This window comes from Xenopus laevis, chromosome 4L, assembly GCF_017654675.1.
Source record: "Xenopus laevis strain J_2021 chromosome 4L, Xenopus_laevis_v10.1, whole genome shotgun sequence".
In the NCBI taxonomy this organism is placed as follows: Eukaryota; Metazoa; Chordata; class Amphibia; order Anura; family Pipidae; genus Xenopus; species Xenopus laevis.
In genome coordinates, this window is record NC_054377.1 from 107,891,870 (window position 1) to 107,909,783 (window position 17,914).

The 17,914-nt window shown below is 34.5% G+C and overlaps 1 protein-coding gene across 5 annotated transcripts in view; it reads left to right on the forward strand.

Annotated features, from left to right (window-relative positions):
• The window catches only part of lhx9.L (LIM homeobox 9 L homeolog), a 33,733-nt gene extending 17,164 nt beyond the window's left edge, over positions 1 to 16,569 (forward strand). For 3 of the 5 annotated variants that reach the window (XM_041590594.1, XM_018258664.2, XM_041590595.1), the window contains 2 exons: positions 5,166 to 5,362; positions 10,151 to 13,611. In XM_041590594.1, the coding sequence (XP_041446528.1) occupies positions 5,166 to 5,362; positions 10,151 to 10,408 (455 nt within the window). In that variant the 3' untranslated portion in view covers positions 10,409 to 13,611. Of the gene's footprint in view, positions 1 to 5,165; positions 5,363 to 10,150; positions 13,612 to 15,384 lie in introns of those variants that run through there. The other 2 variants (XM_041590596.1, XM_018258665.2) reach the window with 1 other exon arrangement.
• Positions 16,570 to 17,914: the final 1,345 nt, after the last annotated feature.

Sequence of the window (17,914 nt, forward strand, 5' to 3'; positions counted from 1 at the left end):
ATTCATAGGAAAATACATGTAAACATCACAAATGTATATTGCCTTAATTTCCTGCCCCACCATAAAAAACTGCTTATTGGATTCTGCAGGTAACGAGTATGTTTATAGAAATTAGTCAGTCATGTTTTAATACAGTAAACAGAAAAGAGTTCTGTTCAACACTGCATGGAAGGGAAGACGTAAATCCCAAATTAAAGGATAAATGCTTTGCTTTCTGCAAATACATTTTTCTAGGTTTTTTGTAGAAAATAATGAATGCAGTAAATGAAGGGAAACCTACATACACACTTACGTATATTATAAGTAAGGCATAAAAATATCCTGGCTAGAGATAAAATACAGTTATTAATATGGACAAGCCTGTGGTTGATAATTTGAATTCTGAAATGCCACAAAATAGTGAAATTGAATTTCACAAAAGAGTAAAACTCATAGAGGTGATTTTATTTAAAAAAAATAAAAATAACATACAGTAAGACAATGCGCATGACAAATAGTAATTTTATTAAACACAGGGAGGCTGTATCATTTGCTGTATATATGTATGCAGTAAAGCTAGCATAAACAGTATAAATGAACACTTGGCTTTTCTTGACTTTTGGGAATATATTTGTTTTATTTTATTTTAATATTAGCCGTGTCTGCACAGTTGTCTCCAAATCCCAAAACAAGAAAAAAAAAAGCAAAGTTGGCTCCTGATAAAATTGGCCTTTAGTGTGTATGATAGTGACCGTAGATTGTAAGCTCCTCTGGGGCAGGGACTGATTGATGTATAATCTCTGTAAAATCGCTGCAGAAATATGTTGGCGCTACATACATAACAGATCATTTCTATATTATATTGTCAAGGCTCTGTGTTACAGAGGTACTGAGAATTTACAATATTTATAGCAATGCGTTGATCGAGTGCCATATTGCTGTACTCTAGGGGCCTATTTACCAAGGTCTGAAATAGTGAAAAGTGCTTTAATTTTTATGAAAATTGAATTCCCTTGGTTATCTCTTGATATCATTATTTACTATCTTCTATTTATGTTAATGATTATGCAATTATATTTTATTTATCTTGATGTTTCTACAATTTCATCTCCCTAAACCTACCATTAACCATTATACCTGATGGAAAATGATTGTTGCGGTTAGAAAATTGATGTAAAGTTATGGAAATATTTATATTTACAAATAACAGCTAAGTTTCATATTTATTCTATTGCCTACAAGACAGCACTCATTTTATTGTCAGATTTGCTTACAGGATACAATGCGTATCTAAATGATACCAGATGAATATTCGTAATAGAGAATATTTATATTTATACACACACACAGTATATCTATATACTGTATCTATACAGTGTTTTTACACAACTCCATTATGTGTTGAAGCGTGTAGATGTAATTTGCATGTAATAAAAGTGAATATATATATATATATATGCACACAGGTATGGGATCCGTTATCTGGAAACCCATTATGCAGAAAGCTCTGAATTACGGAAAGCCCGTCTCCCATAGACTTCATCATAATCAAATAATCGACATTTTTAAAAATGATTCCCTTTTTTTCTGTAATAACAAACCAGTACCTTGTACTTGATCCAAACTAAGATATTATTAAGCTTTATTGGAAGCAAAACCAACCTATTGGGTTTATTTAATGTTTACATAATTTTTTACAAGTTAAGATATGAAGATCCAAATTATAGAAAGATCTGTTATTCAAAATATTTGAAACATGTTTCATTTTTCTCTGTGATAATATAACAGTACCTTGTATTTGAGCCCAACAAAGATATAATTAATCGTTACTGGAAGCAAATCTATCTATCTATCTATCTATAATGAAAAAAAAACACAATGAAATGCCACTCATCCCTTTTTTTTTTATTGGGTGCACATGGGTCAGGCTTGATACACATACTACTGCACAATTATTTAACCCCAGCACTTTTAGTTACAAAGTTTGTACAAAGTATGCGTAAGCTGACATGCCCTGTCAAGGCAGTGTCCATGCGTCAGGCCTAAGTGAAAAAAGAGAAAGTGTTATCTTTAGGGGGAGAAAGACCTTACCTGCTTTTCTCTTTATTTAGCATGATCTCTTCCAAAAGAAACCATTAAGCGGGGGTTGGGAGAGCAAGCAAGAAGAGAGACACCTCCCCATAATATACAATTAAAAAAACACAATGAAATGCCGCTCATCCCTTTTTCCCCCAAAAAAAAAAGGCTATATATTGGGGTGCTGGGGTTAAATTGTGCAGTAGTATGTATGTATGTATATATATATAATTCGAAAAGAAGTCTGCATACTCAGGTCTTAAAGAACAAAAAAAAAAAATATGTTTATTACTGGAAGACTAATGTTTCGGCCAGCAATCTATATATATATATTATATATCAACTTGAACTCGATCCATTCCACCTATGTGTGAAAAGAACAGTATGCAGAAAGTGTAAAAATTAGTTAACATCACAAAACGTAAGCGACTGAAACCCTTAAACATAGAGTGAGTATTTTAGCCGCAAAATTACTTTTGGTCTGACAAATGAACATTGCAGGTTTTCATGCTGAGGCACAATGCCCCCTAATGGCCTCTTGGGAGATACCTAAAGCCTTTCAGGGAAAGCTGTATATTGAAAAAGTATGTATATAAATCTTACTCCCACAGTTGAAATTTATGGATAGAATATCACATCATTTACAGTATTCCATCCTCCAATTAGATCTCATCCTAGATTTGATGTTTTGCGACCCATATTATAAATATTATATTATATTATTATAAATATTTTCACACTATCATATAGGATGTCATCTTTACTGAAATGGATCCACGGGCAGAAGATTCCCTTTGTGTTCCCTAAACTGTAATGGACATTGTTACTAGTGATTCCCCCCAAGTAAAATTGCCACGAGACACCTGATATAGTCCTGAGTTTGACATGTACAGTATACTTTAAGGGGCTGATTCACTAAGGGTCGAATATCGAGGGTTAATTAACCATTGATATTCGACTGGGAATTGAAATCCTTTGACTTCGAATATCGAAGTCGAAGGATTTAGCGCAGATTGTACGATTGAAGGATTATTCCTTCGATCGAAAAAATAAATCCTTCGAATCGAACGATTCGAAGGATTTAAATCCAACGATCGAAGGAATATCCTTCGATCAAAAAACGTTAGCCAAGCCTATGGGGACCTTCCCCATAGGCTAACATTGACTTTGGTAGCTTTTGAGATGGCGAACTAGGGGGTCGAAGTTTTTTTTAAAGAGACAGTACTTCGACTATCGAATTGTCGAACGATTTTTAGTTCGAATCCTTCGATTCGAAGTCGTAGTCGAAGATCGAAGTAGCCTATTCGATGGTCGAAGTAGCCCAAAAAAAACTTCGAAATTCGAAGTTTTTTTACTTCGAATCCTTCACTCGAAGTTAGTGAATCAATTTATTAGTAGACACATATAGCATATTGTGAATTGAATAAAGTTATTCTGCAAGAAAATAGTGCTGAGTGAAAATCCCTACTTCTAATCACTGCAATATTACTGTGACCTCTTTCCTTGGAGACTAGATATGTATGACATTGACTTGACATTTCTAACAGTGCAAGTCAAAGTTTACTATATGATGGATTTGGTGTTTATCTCCTTAGGTGTAAGTGTGACACACACACACACACACACACATACAAAAACATAGATATCAATGGCTATAAAACAGTGCCTGGAATTCTCATAGGAAAATAGGAAAAGCAGTGTCATTTTGACAGACCCACTTGTAATGGTGATTGATCCACCTCTGCTCCTATGAGGCCTTCCTAAAAATGTGCTCTACTGGAGAAGGTGAAGATAGCTGGAAAATATATAGTGAATAAAGAACCCCCTCCTGTAAATTATAAGGATATTATAAGTTACCGAGGCGTTTCATGACCATATAAAAATACGAGGCTGAAGGCCGAGTGTTTTTATACAGGTCATGGAACTCCGAGGTTACTTCTAATATCCTCATATTTTGTAACAGGGGGTATTTTATTTATTATAATACGAGAGTTTCAGAGAGTCATGTGACACAAATGACATCACTACTCACCGTTTATAACTGATGACATCAGTACTCACCGTTTATAAGGATATAATTTACAAGATGTGTGTATTATATGATTATAAAGGTGGGTACCACCAGTACAGATAATACTGTAAAAATAAATTTGAGATAAAATTAGTACCTGTTTTAAATGCAAATTGAAAATTAGACTTTCTGTTAGCAATGAAAAGGAGAATGGGCTGGCTCATAGTGGGGGAGATGACAGGTACTGAAGGCCCTGCTTCAATTATTGATCTAAGCTCCCTGTGTCACAAACAGTAAAAGTAAAGCAGCTTTCTGCCCTGGTATCTGTCCATGCACCTGTGTCTAGCAGGATCTGGGTATCCTCAGGCAACCAACCACAACCCTGTTTATATAAAGTGACTGATATGTACACTTGTTAGTTTCAATTCCCTGCATATTTAATGTCCCAGAGTTGAGTAGCCTTATGCTAAGGTAACATAGTAAATTAGGTTGAAAAAAGACACATGTCCATCAAGTTCAACCTTAAGTCTGTATATAACCAAAACAAAGCAGTGCTCTTTCATTGCATTTTAAGTGTGTTTATACATGTTAGACTCGGGAAAGGTAAGTGGAAATTATTTACAAGCAATTGATCAAAGTGTTCTCAAAGATTAGCTAGCAACATATCCATTGCAGCTGGAAATCTTGTGTAGACCCAGGAGGGAAGATAAAGGTAAATGTGGAAGTAACCCCAAGACCAACACAATAGTTCAGCAGCTAATAGTGGTGAAAAGAATATGCATCAGTCCAGCAAGCTTATCGCCAGTAGTGCTCTGGAGGTGAGGGCTACTTAGGGAATAGCACAAGATGCTGAGTAACCATATAATAAGATTGTGTTTCTGTACGATCATTTTGAGCTGTCAGTATCTGTCAGTAATTGTTTGAGAGATAATTGCTTAGAGGAAAATCTCCTTGGCAGTGCACCTTGCCTATAATATTTGTGAATGAGATGGACAGTTCTTACAGTGCACAAGTGCAGTGGTAAACAAACCAACAACAATAAACCCCTAATATAATAAAAAATTAAATGACAATGCAATTTTCTTACCTTCTCTCTCAGGTTGTAACGAAAATGAGACAGATTTGGATCGGGACCAGACATACCCTCCTTCTCAAAAGTCGAAACGCATGAGAACCTCTTTCAAACATAACCAGCTCCGTACAATGAAGTCCTATTTTGCCATTAACCACAATCCAGATGCAAAAGATTTGAAACAACTGGCCCAGAAAACTGGATTAACAAAGAGAGTCCTGCAGGTGAGAAACTGTTGCTGTCATTTCTTTGCAAGCCCTGTAGTTTCATGTCTGTTTTCTTAAAAGAGAAGTCTCACTGCATAGAAACTGATCTTGTTTATTGGTTAAGGTAGACCCATATACTGTTTAAACCAATTATTTGACTTAGATTGTAAAATCTATGATGCTGACACTCGAATACCTGACTGCCAGCTCTTAGATATTATGTTTCTGGGTTTCATTCTGTTCTGTGGAGATCACCTCACTGGGACTGAAAGGGCTAAATGTATAAGAAACATGATTCTGTGCTTAAAAAATTAGAATGGCTTGTGTGGTGGATATGCAGATTAAAAACGGTACAGGTTTTTGATAAGCCAGTCAAGATAAATAGTTACATATTTAAACACAATATTCCCATATGGCTTGCCCCACAAGTGGCATTAAATAACGTAAGTAAATAAGCTTCAGTTAGCTAACTTTTGATAGAGGCCCAACTATAGGCCATCAATGTACATCAGCCTTCTCTTAGGGGGTTATTGACTAAACCTTGAATTTATCTGGTTGGGCTTTTTGGGGCAAAAACTCGAATTTCAAAAAACTAAAATTTTCCGATAATTATTATATTATTATTAATTATGCTGTAAAAAGCCCAAATCTGAAAGTCCACCATCTCAGACCTGTCAAGGTCCTGTATAAGTCAATGGAAAATGTTCCTATCCCAACTGGAAGATATTGTGGTCTGCGCTGGGTTTAGCTTGATAATCCGATAAGATTCTGGGTTTTCATGCAGAAACCCGAAAAAATTGAGTGATTCGGGTGAAAAGTCCGAAAAAATTGTAAGATTTGGATTTTCGCTAGATTTTATCAAGTTTTTTTTACTGATCTGATTAAATTGAGTTATTAATAATTAAGGCAAAATCGGGGATGGGAGTTTGGTCGAGCTTTTTTTATTGAAACAATGAGATAAATTCAGATTTTAGTAGATAACCCCCTTAATGTCATAGTTGGATAACAGCCTCACAGTGGGGGTCATTTATCAACACTGGGCAAATTTGCCCATGGGCAGTAACCCATGGCAACCAATCAAATTGCTGCATTCATTGTTCTACTTGCAGCTGGCTTTAAAAAGCTAATCACTGATTGGTTGCTATAGGTAACTGCCCATGGGCAAATTTGCCCTGTGTTGATAAATGAGCCCCAGTATGTCCACAGTAACTAGCAAGTTCCACTGGGGAACGATACATTCAGCAATCCCTACTGAGTACCGTTGTACTTCCCCATAGGGACGTTATTGTTGCATTTATATTACCCAAGAAAATCTCCAGTCTAGATATGGTGGTTACTGAATCAATAACCCTAACTCAATAACAGCCTCTCTCAGAAGGCAGGTTCTCTCTTTTCATTTTAATTGTCATCAACAGGGATGTTATACACTGCACTAGGGATGTTATATATAGCTGCACTATTAGATATACAGTGCTACTTGGTGCTGGATGAAAATGGTCAATAAAAAAATCCAGTTGGAGCATTACACTGTATCCTCATGAACTGGTTGGAAAATGTACATAGTTTTATCATACAGATGACCGTTTCCTTAAGCACAAGGTGACTGCCTTTTGGTAATCTTATTAACTAGAAAGCCTTAATATGTCATTGTTTTTGGAGGCAGGGTGAATGAACACATTACAAGAAGATACTGTACAAGCTTGTGCCTGTTTGGGATACATCTTCATGCAGGCTATTCATTGTGGTGTGGCTCGATGGAGAGCATCAAGCTATATCATAATGAATAGCCTGCCACTAATGGTGCCACTCCTCTGTTCAGGAGAATTTTAGAAATTGAAAATGCAAAGAAAACTACACCACAGATATATTTGGTGCTCCTCATGGTTTACATTCAGTTCTCAATGTTTTGGTTTTCAAATGATTCATACTGTCATGTAAACAGGTATGACCAGTAGTCTATCAAAGGAAGTTACTAAAACTCTTATATATCCAATGGATTGGCAAAAACTAGGGATGCACCAAATCCACTATTTTGGATTCGGCCAAACCCCCGAGTCTTTCGTGAAACATTTGGGCGAATACCAAACAGAATCTGAACCCTTACTTGCATATGCAAATCAGAAAAAGAGAGCCATGCACACATTGCGTGGGTTCAAATTATTTAACTTCCTTGTTTTGTGACGAAAAGTCACATGATTTTAAGGATTTGGATTTGGTTCAGCCAGGCATTACAATTCAGCAGAATCTGAATCCTGCTGAAAAAGGCAGAATCCTGGCCAAATACCGAACTGAATCCTGGATTCGGTGCATCTCTAATGCAAACACATAAAATAATAACGGTGTTGTGTATGTTGGGTAAAAGAATGGAAGCTGATAAAAAGGAAAGCCACCTCAATCTTAGATACAATCCTGCATACATGCAGAGCAAGAGGTTTCTGGCTAATATAACTGCAAAATAAAAGGAGCTCAAACATATATAATAAACATGGTATCATTTATTTTTAAAAAACCTCCATAATAACATCTTTTAAAAATAAACAAAAAACCTCCATAATGAGATCTACTTCCAAAGGTATAAAGAATTTCACATGGCATTTCTCTGCCATGTTCTAGATATAAACCACCCCCACTAACTCTGGTCCTTGTCCAACTTACCACATTATAGGATAATGGAGAGGTCAAATGATCAAACAGTAGCTTTCCCTTCAGCTAAGGGAGGCACTCACAAAAAGATCTGAACTTGAATTATAAGTGTTTAATGAACATATCACTTAAAACTTAAAAAAATAAAAAAATAAATAAATTGAAAAACAAACCAGCGTTCCTATAGTTTGTGTTTATTATACTTTGGGGCTAATTTACAAACATAGGTGCTAAAAAAAAAAGGTGCAGATATGGAGTCCAGAGACCTATGGCAATTCTACAACAGGGAAAGGCAGTGTGCAAAATGCAAAAAAAATTTCAACCATTTTGTACTTTGCACTTTTCCTGCCTGGTTATAACGGACACTTCATTTATTCTACCTTATTAACTGGATAGTTTGGGACATTTGTGAAACTGCAAAATGTCAAATGAATGTAGACCATCACTGGAGAAGCATTAAATGTATCTGTTTTATGTATCATATATAAATAAGAGCACTAAGCATATTTCTCCACCATTAACAAAATAGTAAGTACAGTTTCACTGTCTTATTGTTCACTGCTGTTACAACACAACATAAAACGGTCCAAGTATCCTGAAACATGTCATGACAACTTTATATGTATTTTCCTCAGCTTTCAGACTTTCTGGAGAGGAACACCTTGCACTTTAGAAACACTTTGCGGTATATTTATCAAAGAGTGAAGTTAAAGATCGCCACAGTCATCTAAAGTGAAATTCCGCCACTCTCCATTCATTTCTATCGTATTTTGAAAGGAGTATTTATTAAAGGATGAACTTTCACCCACTGATAAATACTCTTTTAAAAATCCCATAGAAATGAATGTAGAGTGGCGGAATTTCACTCTAGAGGACTGTGGCGACCTCTAACCTCACTCTCGCAAATACCAGGTTTATTTATTCCATGCTGTGTTTTTTTCTTTAATAAATGGTTATCTTAATGCACCATGATTTTAACATTTCTCTGTTTTATGTATGCTTTTATACTTTTCTTATTGATGTGGAGGCTAAGCTAATGATGTCAAACTAACAACTCTACAGTCAAGGTTTTCATACCTTTCCTGCAGTCATTGTGCACAATATCTTTGCGCACATTTCTCAAAACCTATAAGTAACATGTGTGCAGAGGGGTAGGTCAGAGCAAGTAATAAATCATTTGTGTTTATTTAGAATTCTCTGTGCAATACATAATTTATTTGCGCTCATTTTACCAAGTTATAGTAAATGACATCTCCACGTAAAAGGCTGCAGGGAAGTATATTTCACAACAGCTAATGAGCAGTGATTGAAAGTTTGACATTCCTGGGCTTAACTTTTGCATTACTATTTATTTTTGTATATACTACTGTTTTAGCATTGTTCTAATTATGAGTAAAATGCTTTAAGATTGAGCCTATCTGATTTTGTGGTTCATTATGCTTTTATTTAATGTATTCCCCTACTGAAAAGCAACATTGTCTTTTTGTTTTGCTTAATTGCATTATTTCATGCTTCTACATGTAAATATGATTGTGTTTTTCTGATACAGACCAGATATTAGGGATCCTCAAGTAAACAATATATTCTATGAGTGCTAAGTCAATTTAAAGGTGACATATAGTGTATTTTCTATTGTATTATGCACCTCTAAAATAGAAGGAAAGTGCAAGTCAGTCTACTGCCTAAAGCTGTTTTCCAGAGCTGTTCAGGAGAACTGGTGTCACTCGCCAGTTTGCATTGTATTATTCCGACCAACTGCCAACTTTTGGGCAGCCAGCAATTGGCCTTGGCAGACCTGACAGGGAGGGAAGAACTGTGATTGGCTACCTACATTGTATAGTCTTAAGACACTGCTGCCACTCATGCACCAGAGGCAGGTACCAGAGACTATATATACAGAGTTCTAAAACTTTAAAATTTAAGAGGTAATGCTCAAATTTAGCCAAACTTTAAATCGGGTGCCATATATGATTTATTTATTATGGGCTACGTGGTTTTTAAAGATACTATATGTCTCCTTTAAAGATATAAGGCAATTATAGTTTTTTTGTATTTAGCTTCCATTTAAGAAAAAGGTAGGGACAAATAAGCTAGGAACCAGCAAAATAACGCAACAAATAAATAAAATAATTGGTAAAGGAATGCCCTGGGATTGGTTTGCAGGTTTGGTTTCAAAACGCACGAGCAAAATTCAGAAGGAATCTTTTGCGCCAGGAGAATGGGGGAGGCGATAAAGTTGAAGGTCACTCTCTCAGCGCTCCAGCATCTGCAGAGAGTGCTGCACTAACGCCAACCGGTGCCACGTCCACATTATCAGACCTCACCAGCCCCTCCCTCAATGTCGGGGCATCTGTAACCCCAAATATGGACACCCGTGAGTCCGGGAGCCCTTCTCAAACAACACTAACCAACCTTTTTTAACATCTGCTGCGGTTCTACACTTGCTGTCCCATATGAATATTTCCACAAGACTGCATTATTATTCTTCTTATTTTTTTTTTCTACCATCCATTGAAATACACTTCAAAATATTTTGGAAGAAAGAAGAAATTTAAGGTAGACACTCAGTGAAGCAAATGCAGAAGATAGGCTTCTGTTGTGTTGCTGTTCACAGAAAATTTGACAGTCTGCAGGATGAAGGTGGTAACATGAACTCTCTGATTTGGGAAGGTATATATCTAGAAGGGCAGAGCATGGAAGGATGCAAGATACCGACAATCCCTCAAAAACATTTGTGTGAAATCTTGCATATAACCTATTACTGAAAAATATTACCCTTATTTCAATGTCAGTGCAGGGGATATTCACTTACATTTCTCTCTTTTGTCAATTTCTCTCACTGTGAATTTATATATGACCATTAATTCGTATTGCTGGGACTGCAGCTTGACTGCTGTCAGAGACCTGCCACAACATAAATTGATTTTCTTTTCGTGTGTCCATCTCGCTAGCTCCAAGTTGGTCTCTCTATACTTTTCAGGAAGAAAAATAATTGTAGTAAATTGCCCTTTTTATTAGAATTTGTCCAGAGCTGACTTCCTACTTCCTAGGAAGCTAAAAACAATTCTGTTGCGCACCTCTTTCACAAATGTCCGACTTTTCTCTCTTACTTCCTCCAGTGAGCCTGTCTCTGTTCTCCTCTCTATAATTATGTTAAATGTCCTTTGACATTTCTGCAGAAAAGACCTGTTCTCTAGATTTTGCTCTGCCTTTAATAGCAATTGGGCAATGACTGGATGCACAAAAAATGACATGTAAGTTAATGACACGAGATATCAGTGTCATATTTTTCTTTTATGTTGAAAACAATCAAATGAGGTAAGGGTTACATTCAAATTCACACATCCTTAAAAGTGCCTCTAAACAATTGTATATTACTTATTTCCATTATCTTGAAAAATAAATGAGCAAAAATAAATCTTGTTAATAACATAAAAATTATATAATTTCAGCCTGAAACAATAATTTTCTGTATTAATATATGCACGTTCATATTAAAATAATTGACATTCTGGAAAAAAAAAACTTCAGCACATCAAGAATTTACCAAGAAACTTTTTACTTTTTCAAATGAACATGAAATAGCATTAGTTAATTTACGCTATTTTTTTTTCTGATGCGATAAAAGATATAGACAATGTTTTATATATTTTCAGGAAAATCAATTACTTTCTCATTTCATTTTTTGACAATTATTATTTTCCATAAAATTTAGGAGGCAGGCAGACGTAATATTTTTAATATCAAGTACATTTTTAAAAATAAAAATTGGATGTATATTCATGGCATTTTAAGTTTGAGCAATTTTAGTTTTTCAGATGAAATGGAAATAAGCAAAATACGATTTTGTAAAAAAGTTTTGCGAACAGTGAGGTTTTTTTCCATTGATTTTTTTTGGTATTGGATAGATTGTACCAGACAAACATTAAATATTTCTAATATATAATATTTTTGTTACTTTTGTATAAAAAATCAATATCTTATGTGCAAATGAGCATTGTTTACTTTTTCAAATTGGGTGCTTGCTTAAAACAGACCCAGAAAAAGCAGAATGTTTATTTCTTTTGTTGTATCTTGTGAAATATGTACAGTTTTACAAAGTGCACACATATTTAAAATAAATGCAAAAGCTTTTTAAAATCTGAAACTTTTTTTTTGTTGCTTTTTTCAATAAAGAGGCTAGTGGTTTTGTACTGTAGCTGTGTGTGTTCTAATAAGGCTTATGTCTTATTATGCTCAAAATGCTCCCAATGAACATCAATTTTTAACTTATAGTCTGCCTGATATTGATGTGTTTTATTTTAAGGCCCACAATCTTGTAGGAACGTGGCATTTCTTTTTGATTAGAGAGCTGGTGCATTATAAACTATATTTCATCATGGATACAACAAAATATTATAATGGATTGGGTATTTTTATAACTATGAAAATCAAGCTGTAAAAGCAATGAGATGATTGATCACAGGCCTGTGGACTGGGATATATTTCATTGCCTTGTACAGCACACTATATCTGAATATAAGGCAAATGGTTTTGACATTGGTGAATGTTCATTTATTTATATATGAAACTATTGTGTTCCATTGCTTTCAATCTGCATCCTGACAGAATGTTTTTGCCCATTGACGTAGTGGTTTGTGTTGAGGGATTTATATACAAATTGCTAAAAGTTTTCCTTCATGCTGCACTCTATACAAACAATTAAACAAATGACTAACTGTAAGAGAGACTGGACATGTGCTAGACAAAAGGTTGAGTTTTGAAATGAACACAATATACAGTCAAATATCCTTTGATATTTCAGTTTTTTTCTTAATTGTATCATACAATGCCATACAGCTGCAGTTATGAATCGTAAGTCATGGTAGTTTAGGGCTACATTTTTTAAACCAGGCCTTAATATACAACATAATATTGAATAAGTAATCTGCCTGTTATATCTATGCTAAATCCCAACATACTATCGCTATTTAATTCATGCCACATTGTGTTTACGCACCGGTTCCCAAATATTTATAATGTAAAAATAATATATATATATTTTAACTTTTGCTAACCCCCTTGAAGGTACTTCAAGCATTTTGCTGGCTTAACAGTAGACACACACTAAAGAAAATAGACATTAAAAAACACCACACTGAAGTATTTATAGGTATTTGATTCCACAAGAAAAGAGGAAACAAATCTCCTAAAATGCCCTTAAATGCTTCCAAATATAGAACTTTCTTAAAAATGTAAGTTGACTTCACATTTGTTTTATCTCTCTTTCAATACAAACTACTATTTTCGATTAAAAAAAATAAAAAGTGAGATCAGTAGATGTAATCTAACTTGATTTCATGAAACTCCTTTGGCAAGTTAAATATTAGACTGAATACAGCTTTTTTTTTACAAAGTAATATGGATAGACAGTCATTTCTGAGTATGAGCAATATGCGCGTCAATTAGATATTTGTCCCATAATTTACCAGTTGTAGTAATCAGTTTCTGAAGAGACATTTGTACAGCAACTGATCAAATACACATGATTACACTGTTAGACATAGGCTGGAATTATATGATACGTTTCATCAGATCCGACTCAATGAGAGGAAACGGAAGCGATGAAAACAAGGTAATAGAAATGTCGGACTGGATGCGAACGCTGCATGTTGCGTCTTCATCTGACAGTCTTGTTGTGTCAGATGCACGCAGCGACAAGGTCCGACATTTCTATTACTGACCTTATTTTCATAGAATCCGTCTCGTCGCATCTGTTTCCTCTCATTGCGTTGGATCTCATGAAGACGCATTGTGTAGTTCCAGCCATAAACATAACTTTATAGATTAAAGGACATTTTTTCAAACATTCTTTTCTCAGGGTTTTTAGAAAATAACAGGTTTGTGAAGATATAGTTTATATTCATCAAAAATGGCACCGGTAAGTAATGTATTCGTTTGCGGGCTAAATGATTGAAAAGATATGAAATTCTTGCATCTCTGTGGAAGAAGGCAACATTTTTTATAACAGCCAACATTTACCAATACCCTTTTGTATCAGAACACTGAAAGGAAGGAGTATGATTTTGACAGAATTTGGCTTGGTTTGTTCTGAAACTACTATTTTAGGTTACATTTCCTATATGCCATGCAAAACTTTAGTTTCACTCAACACATTAAATTTGTTTAAGCTGCAGAGTTTGAGTGTGAGATTTCCCCCCTCATAAAAATTAAGATCCTGTAAGGTGTTCTTTGTTCAACTCAGTATCCATGTTTGGTTCTGCGGTTAAATGAGCATAAAAAATCCAAGATGGATACTTTCTGTTGACATATCAATTCATTGGTAGACCATAATATATATAAGTATTTTTTTAACCTACACTTTGCTTCACATACTGTAAATTCTGCCTTTATAAAGTTGAATAAGACTCCTCTGGGGTTACAGCTCAGTTTTACAAGTGCCTTACTGTACTTCCTAGTACTTCTGTGAAAATCAGGATTAACGTGTGTCATTCACTGTTTGTATCCCCTTTAACAATTCAATAGTTTTGTACTGTTTTTTCCTTTATTTCTGGATTAAAAAATAAAACCATGCTTTTCAAGGATGTGTCCTGTTAGATGATACAGGTATGGCATTTAATGCAGCCGGACAGTCTGGTTAAAAAAAAAAATCTATTATACTTATAAGTGTTTAAGTACAGTTTGTGGTAGAGCAAAATTGTCCATGTTTTATTTTTTTGTTTACTGAGAAATGCATTGTATAGAGCAATTTCCTTTGAATATTTATGGACCAAACCTTTGTGAATTATTCTGATTAAATTTGTGTGAATAAACGATTTGTAGTCAGTGGAGTTTTATTTTAGATAATGTTGCACATTTCCTTTTTTTGATATTTAATTTTATAACAACAAATCAGTTTTAACAGTTTAAAATCTGGTTAAATTATTAGTTATTGTATGAAATATATGGAGAGATGTATCAAGTAATGCAGGTAGAAGAGAAGCACATTTACTGGATGAGATGTGAAAGCCAAAGAGAAGGAAAGGTTCTTTATGTTTATACATGCAACATGGCAAAAAAAAAGTTTTTATCATAGTGTTGTCTTAATCTTGTTTTGCTTTGCATTCCTGATAAGAAATGGTATTTTATTATACCCACATGTCTGAGAGATTCATACAGAGAAGGGGGGGGGACTCCATAACTAAAATGAAATTAATAATTGAATACTTACAGTGCATTTTAGCGCAAATATGGCATCAGCTTGATACACATTGGTCCATGTTCATAAATAACCACTTTTTAGCATTAGAAGGGTGGTAACCTAATTAAGACGAATGAGTTTTAAATTAAATTGCTTAGCCCATTAGTGCCAGGTTGCTCTGTAGTTTAATACATTTTTTTGCTATGATTTTTTTCAGGGAGAACAATGTTCGGGGTTTAACAGCCATACAACCCGGCGTTTGAAAATTCCCTAAAGTATTTAAAGAAGGGGAAAAGTTTGATCGGGAAGTCTACTGCAGTGAAGACAAAGACAAAAATTAGCCAAAAATTTTAAAAATTAAATCTATATATTAAAAAGAACTTTTATGTCATTTTTTTGGAATGTTCAAGCACATGCTTTTTTTGTATGTATGATAGGAGTTCTAACATTGTACCCTGATAAAATGAGGGAAAGGATATTAAGCTATTACAGTTTTAACTCCATTTTCATATGAACACTTCTGGACTTGTTGATAAAATTATACAAAACTGTGTGATTTTTTTTTTTTGCCCGCAGAAATGTATATATATCATGGAGCAACCTGGCATTAATAAACCTTATACAGTTTTGATGCAGAATTTATAAAGTTGATCAAAACTTTGTATGGACTAAAGCACAACTGAAGATTAATGTAACTGTAAAAATAGCACTCTGCAACTATGCTTGCAAAAAATGTATTCCTCACAAATGTGAAATCTCACTATATTTGTGCCTGTTTATTTATAGTTATCTTTTTACTTATAGGTTCTGTTCCATGTAGCAGAAATAGAATGAATTATAATCCAACGCAATAACAAAATATCTGTGGTCTTGTAGACCTAATTATGGTGTGTAGCAAAATAACTTGACCTGTTCTAAATTATATAAAAAATATGTAAATGCTTCAAAAGGAAAAAAAACTAGAATTTTGGAGTTGCTACTAATTATTATATTAGTTAACATAATATGAATGGGTGAAGGAAATACAAACCTAGTTATTGTTTAAGTCTTTACATTACTGGAGTGCAGAATGCGAATACTCTGTATTTTCTTTATGGTCTTCATGTGGAGCTTAAAAGTGGCGAGTCTTCTGCAATTACTCCAGCTGCAGCAGTGGGGATCCTGCCCAAAGGAAACAATGTCATTAGGGCAATATGAGTTGGAATATTATTACACCAAATCATAGATGCAGTATAAAGATAAAAGCAAACAGACTGCATGGGACAAATCTATAAAAAAGAATTAAAATCTGCATGACATCTTACACTTTCCTTTTCTCTGTATGTGTGAATCCCTGACTACAATGATGTTTTCTGTAAAATACATTTTTCATGAATAAAGACATCATTTGATGCAGACATAATACATGATTCCAAAGCTCGATCTAAAAGAAGGATTATAAATGAAAAAAAAAATTACATAATGTATTAAAGGGTACATTGACATATTCACAAATGCATCTGAAGGGGTTTTTGCTTTATGTGAATGATAAAAATACATTTCTATCAGGATTTCAGGGAAAACTGTTCTAACATTTGTTGTGGTAATTGTCTTTATTATTTATGCCAGCAGTATTTAATCCAATCGAAAGCCCGCCAGCTACTGTTGAATTTCAACTCCCAGCATCCAACAATCTTCGGAGAGATTGTTGGGAGTTGAGGAGGAAAAGAACAAATTCATTCAGTAAGATAGCTAAGTACCAATCATCAGCAATGGATGGATGGTGTATTGCGTTGTTAATGAATATGCACATGAAAGCAAGGATAGGGAAGTAGGAAATATAGTTAAGACACTGCACCACCTTCGGGAAAGATTCGGCCAAATACCGAACCAAATCCAAATTTTCATATGCAAATTATGGGTGGGAAGGGGAAAATATATTTATTTCCTTGTTTGTCACGCAATTCCCCTCACCACCCCTAATTTGCATATGCAAATTAGGATTCAGATTCCATTCAGCCAGGCAGAAGATTCGGACGAATCCAATCCTGCTGAAAAAGGCCGAATCTGGAACCGAATCCTGGATTTGGTGCATCCGTAAATAATGAGTGGAGTAATTGCATTAGTAGAAAAAAAACTTAAAATATACATTGTCTAAGAAAATGTGTAAAGATAGTACAACAAATTAATACAGTATCTCAATATAAAAGCAAAAAGAAAAACACTCAACTCAACATTAAAGTTGTTAATCATGAAGCGTATCATTCAAACATAGAAAGAATAAAAGAGGCAAGATTTGATAGGGGCCAATAACACATACATGCACATACAGTATATACACATACTTTTACAGTCCTATCTATACATTCACTAATATAAATTATATATACCAATACTTATACTAATTGTAGATCTTAAGATCACAATAGCCTTGGATATAATGCTTGTGGAAGAAATCATCCAAGCCACTCTTAAATGCATTAATAGTAGCTGCCATCACATCACACTGCATGGCATTCCACAACCTCACTGCCTTAACATTTAAGAATCACCTATGCTACTTCTATGAAAAGTTCCGTTCCCCAAATCTCTAATGCATTCATCTTATCAATTGGGAAAAACATCTCCTGCTATCTATGATGTCCTCTAATGTATTGTAAAGAATAATCATGTCCCCTCGTAAGCACCTTTTCTCCAGATAAAACAACCCCAACATTGACAGTCTTTTCTCATAGCTTAAATCTTCCATCCCCTTTACCAGTCTAGTT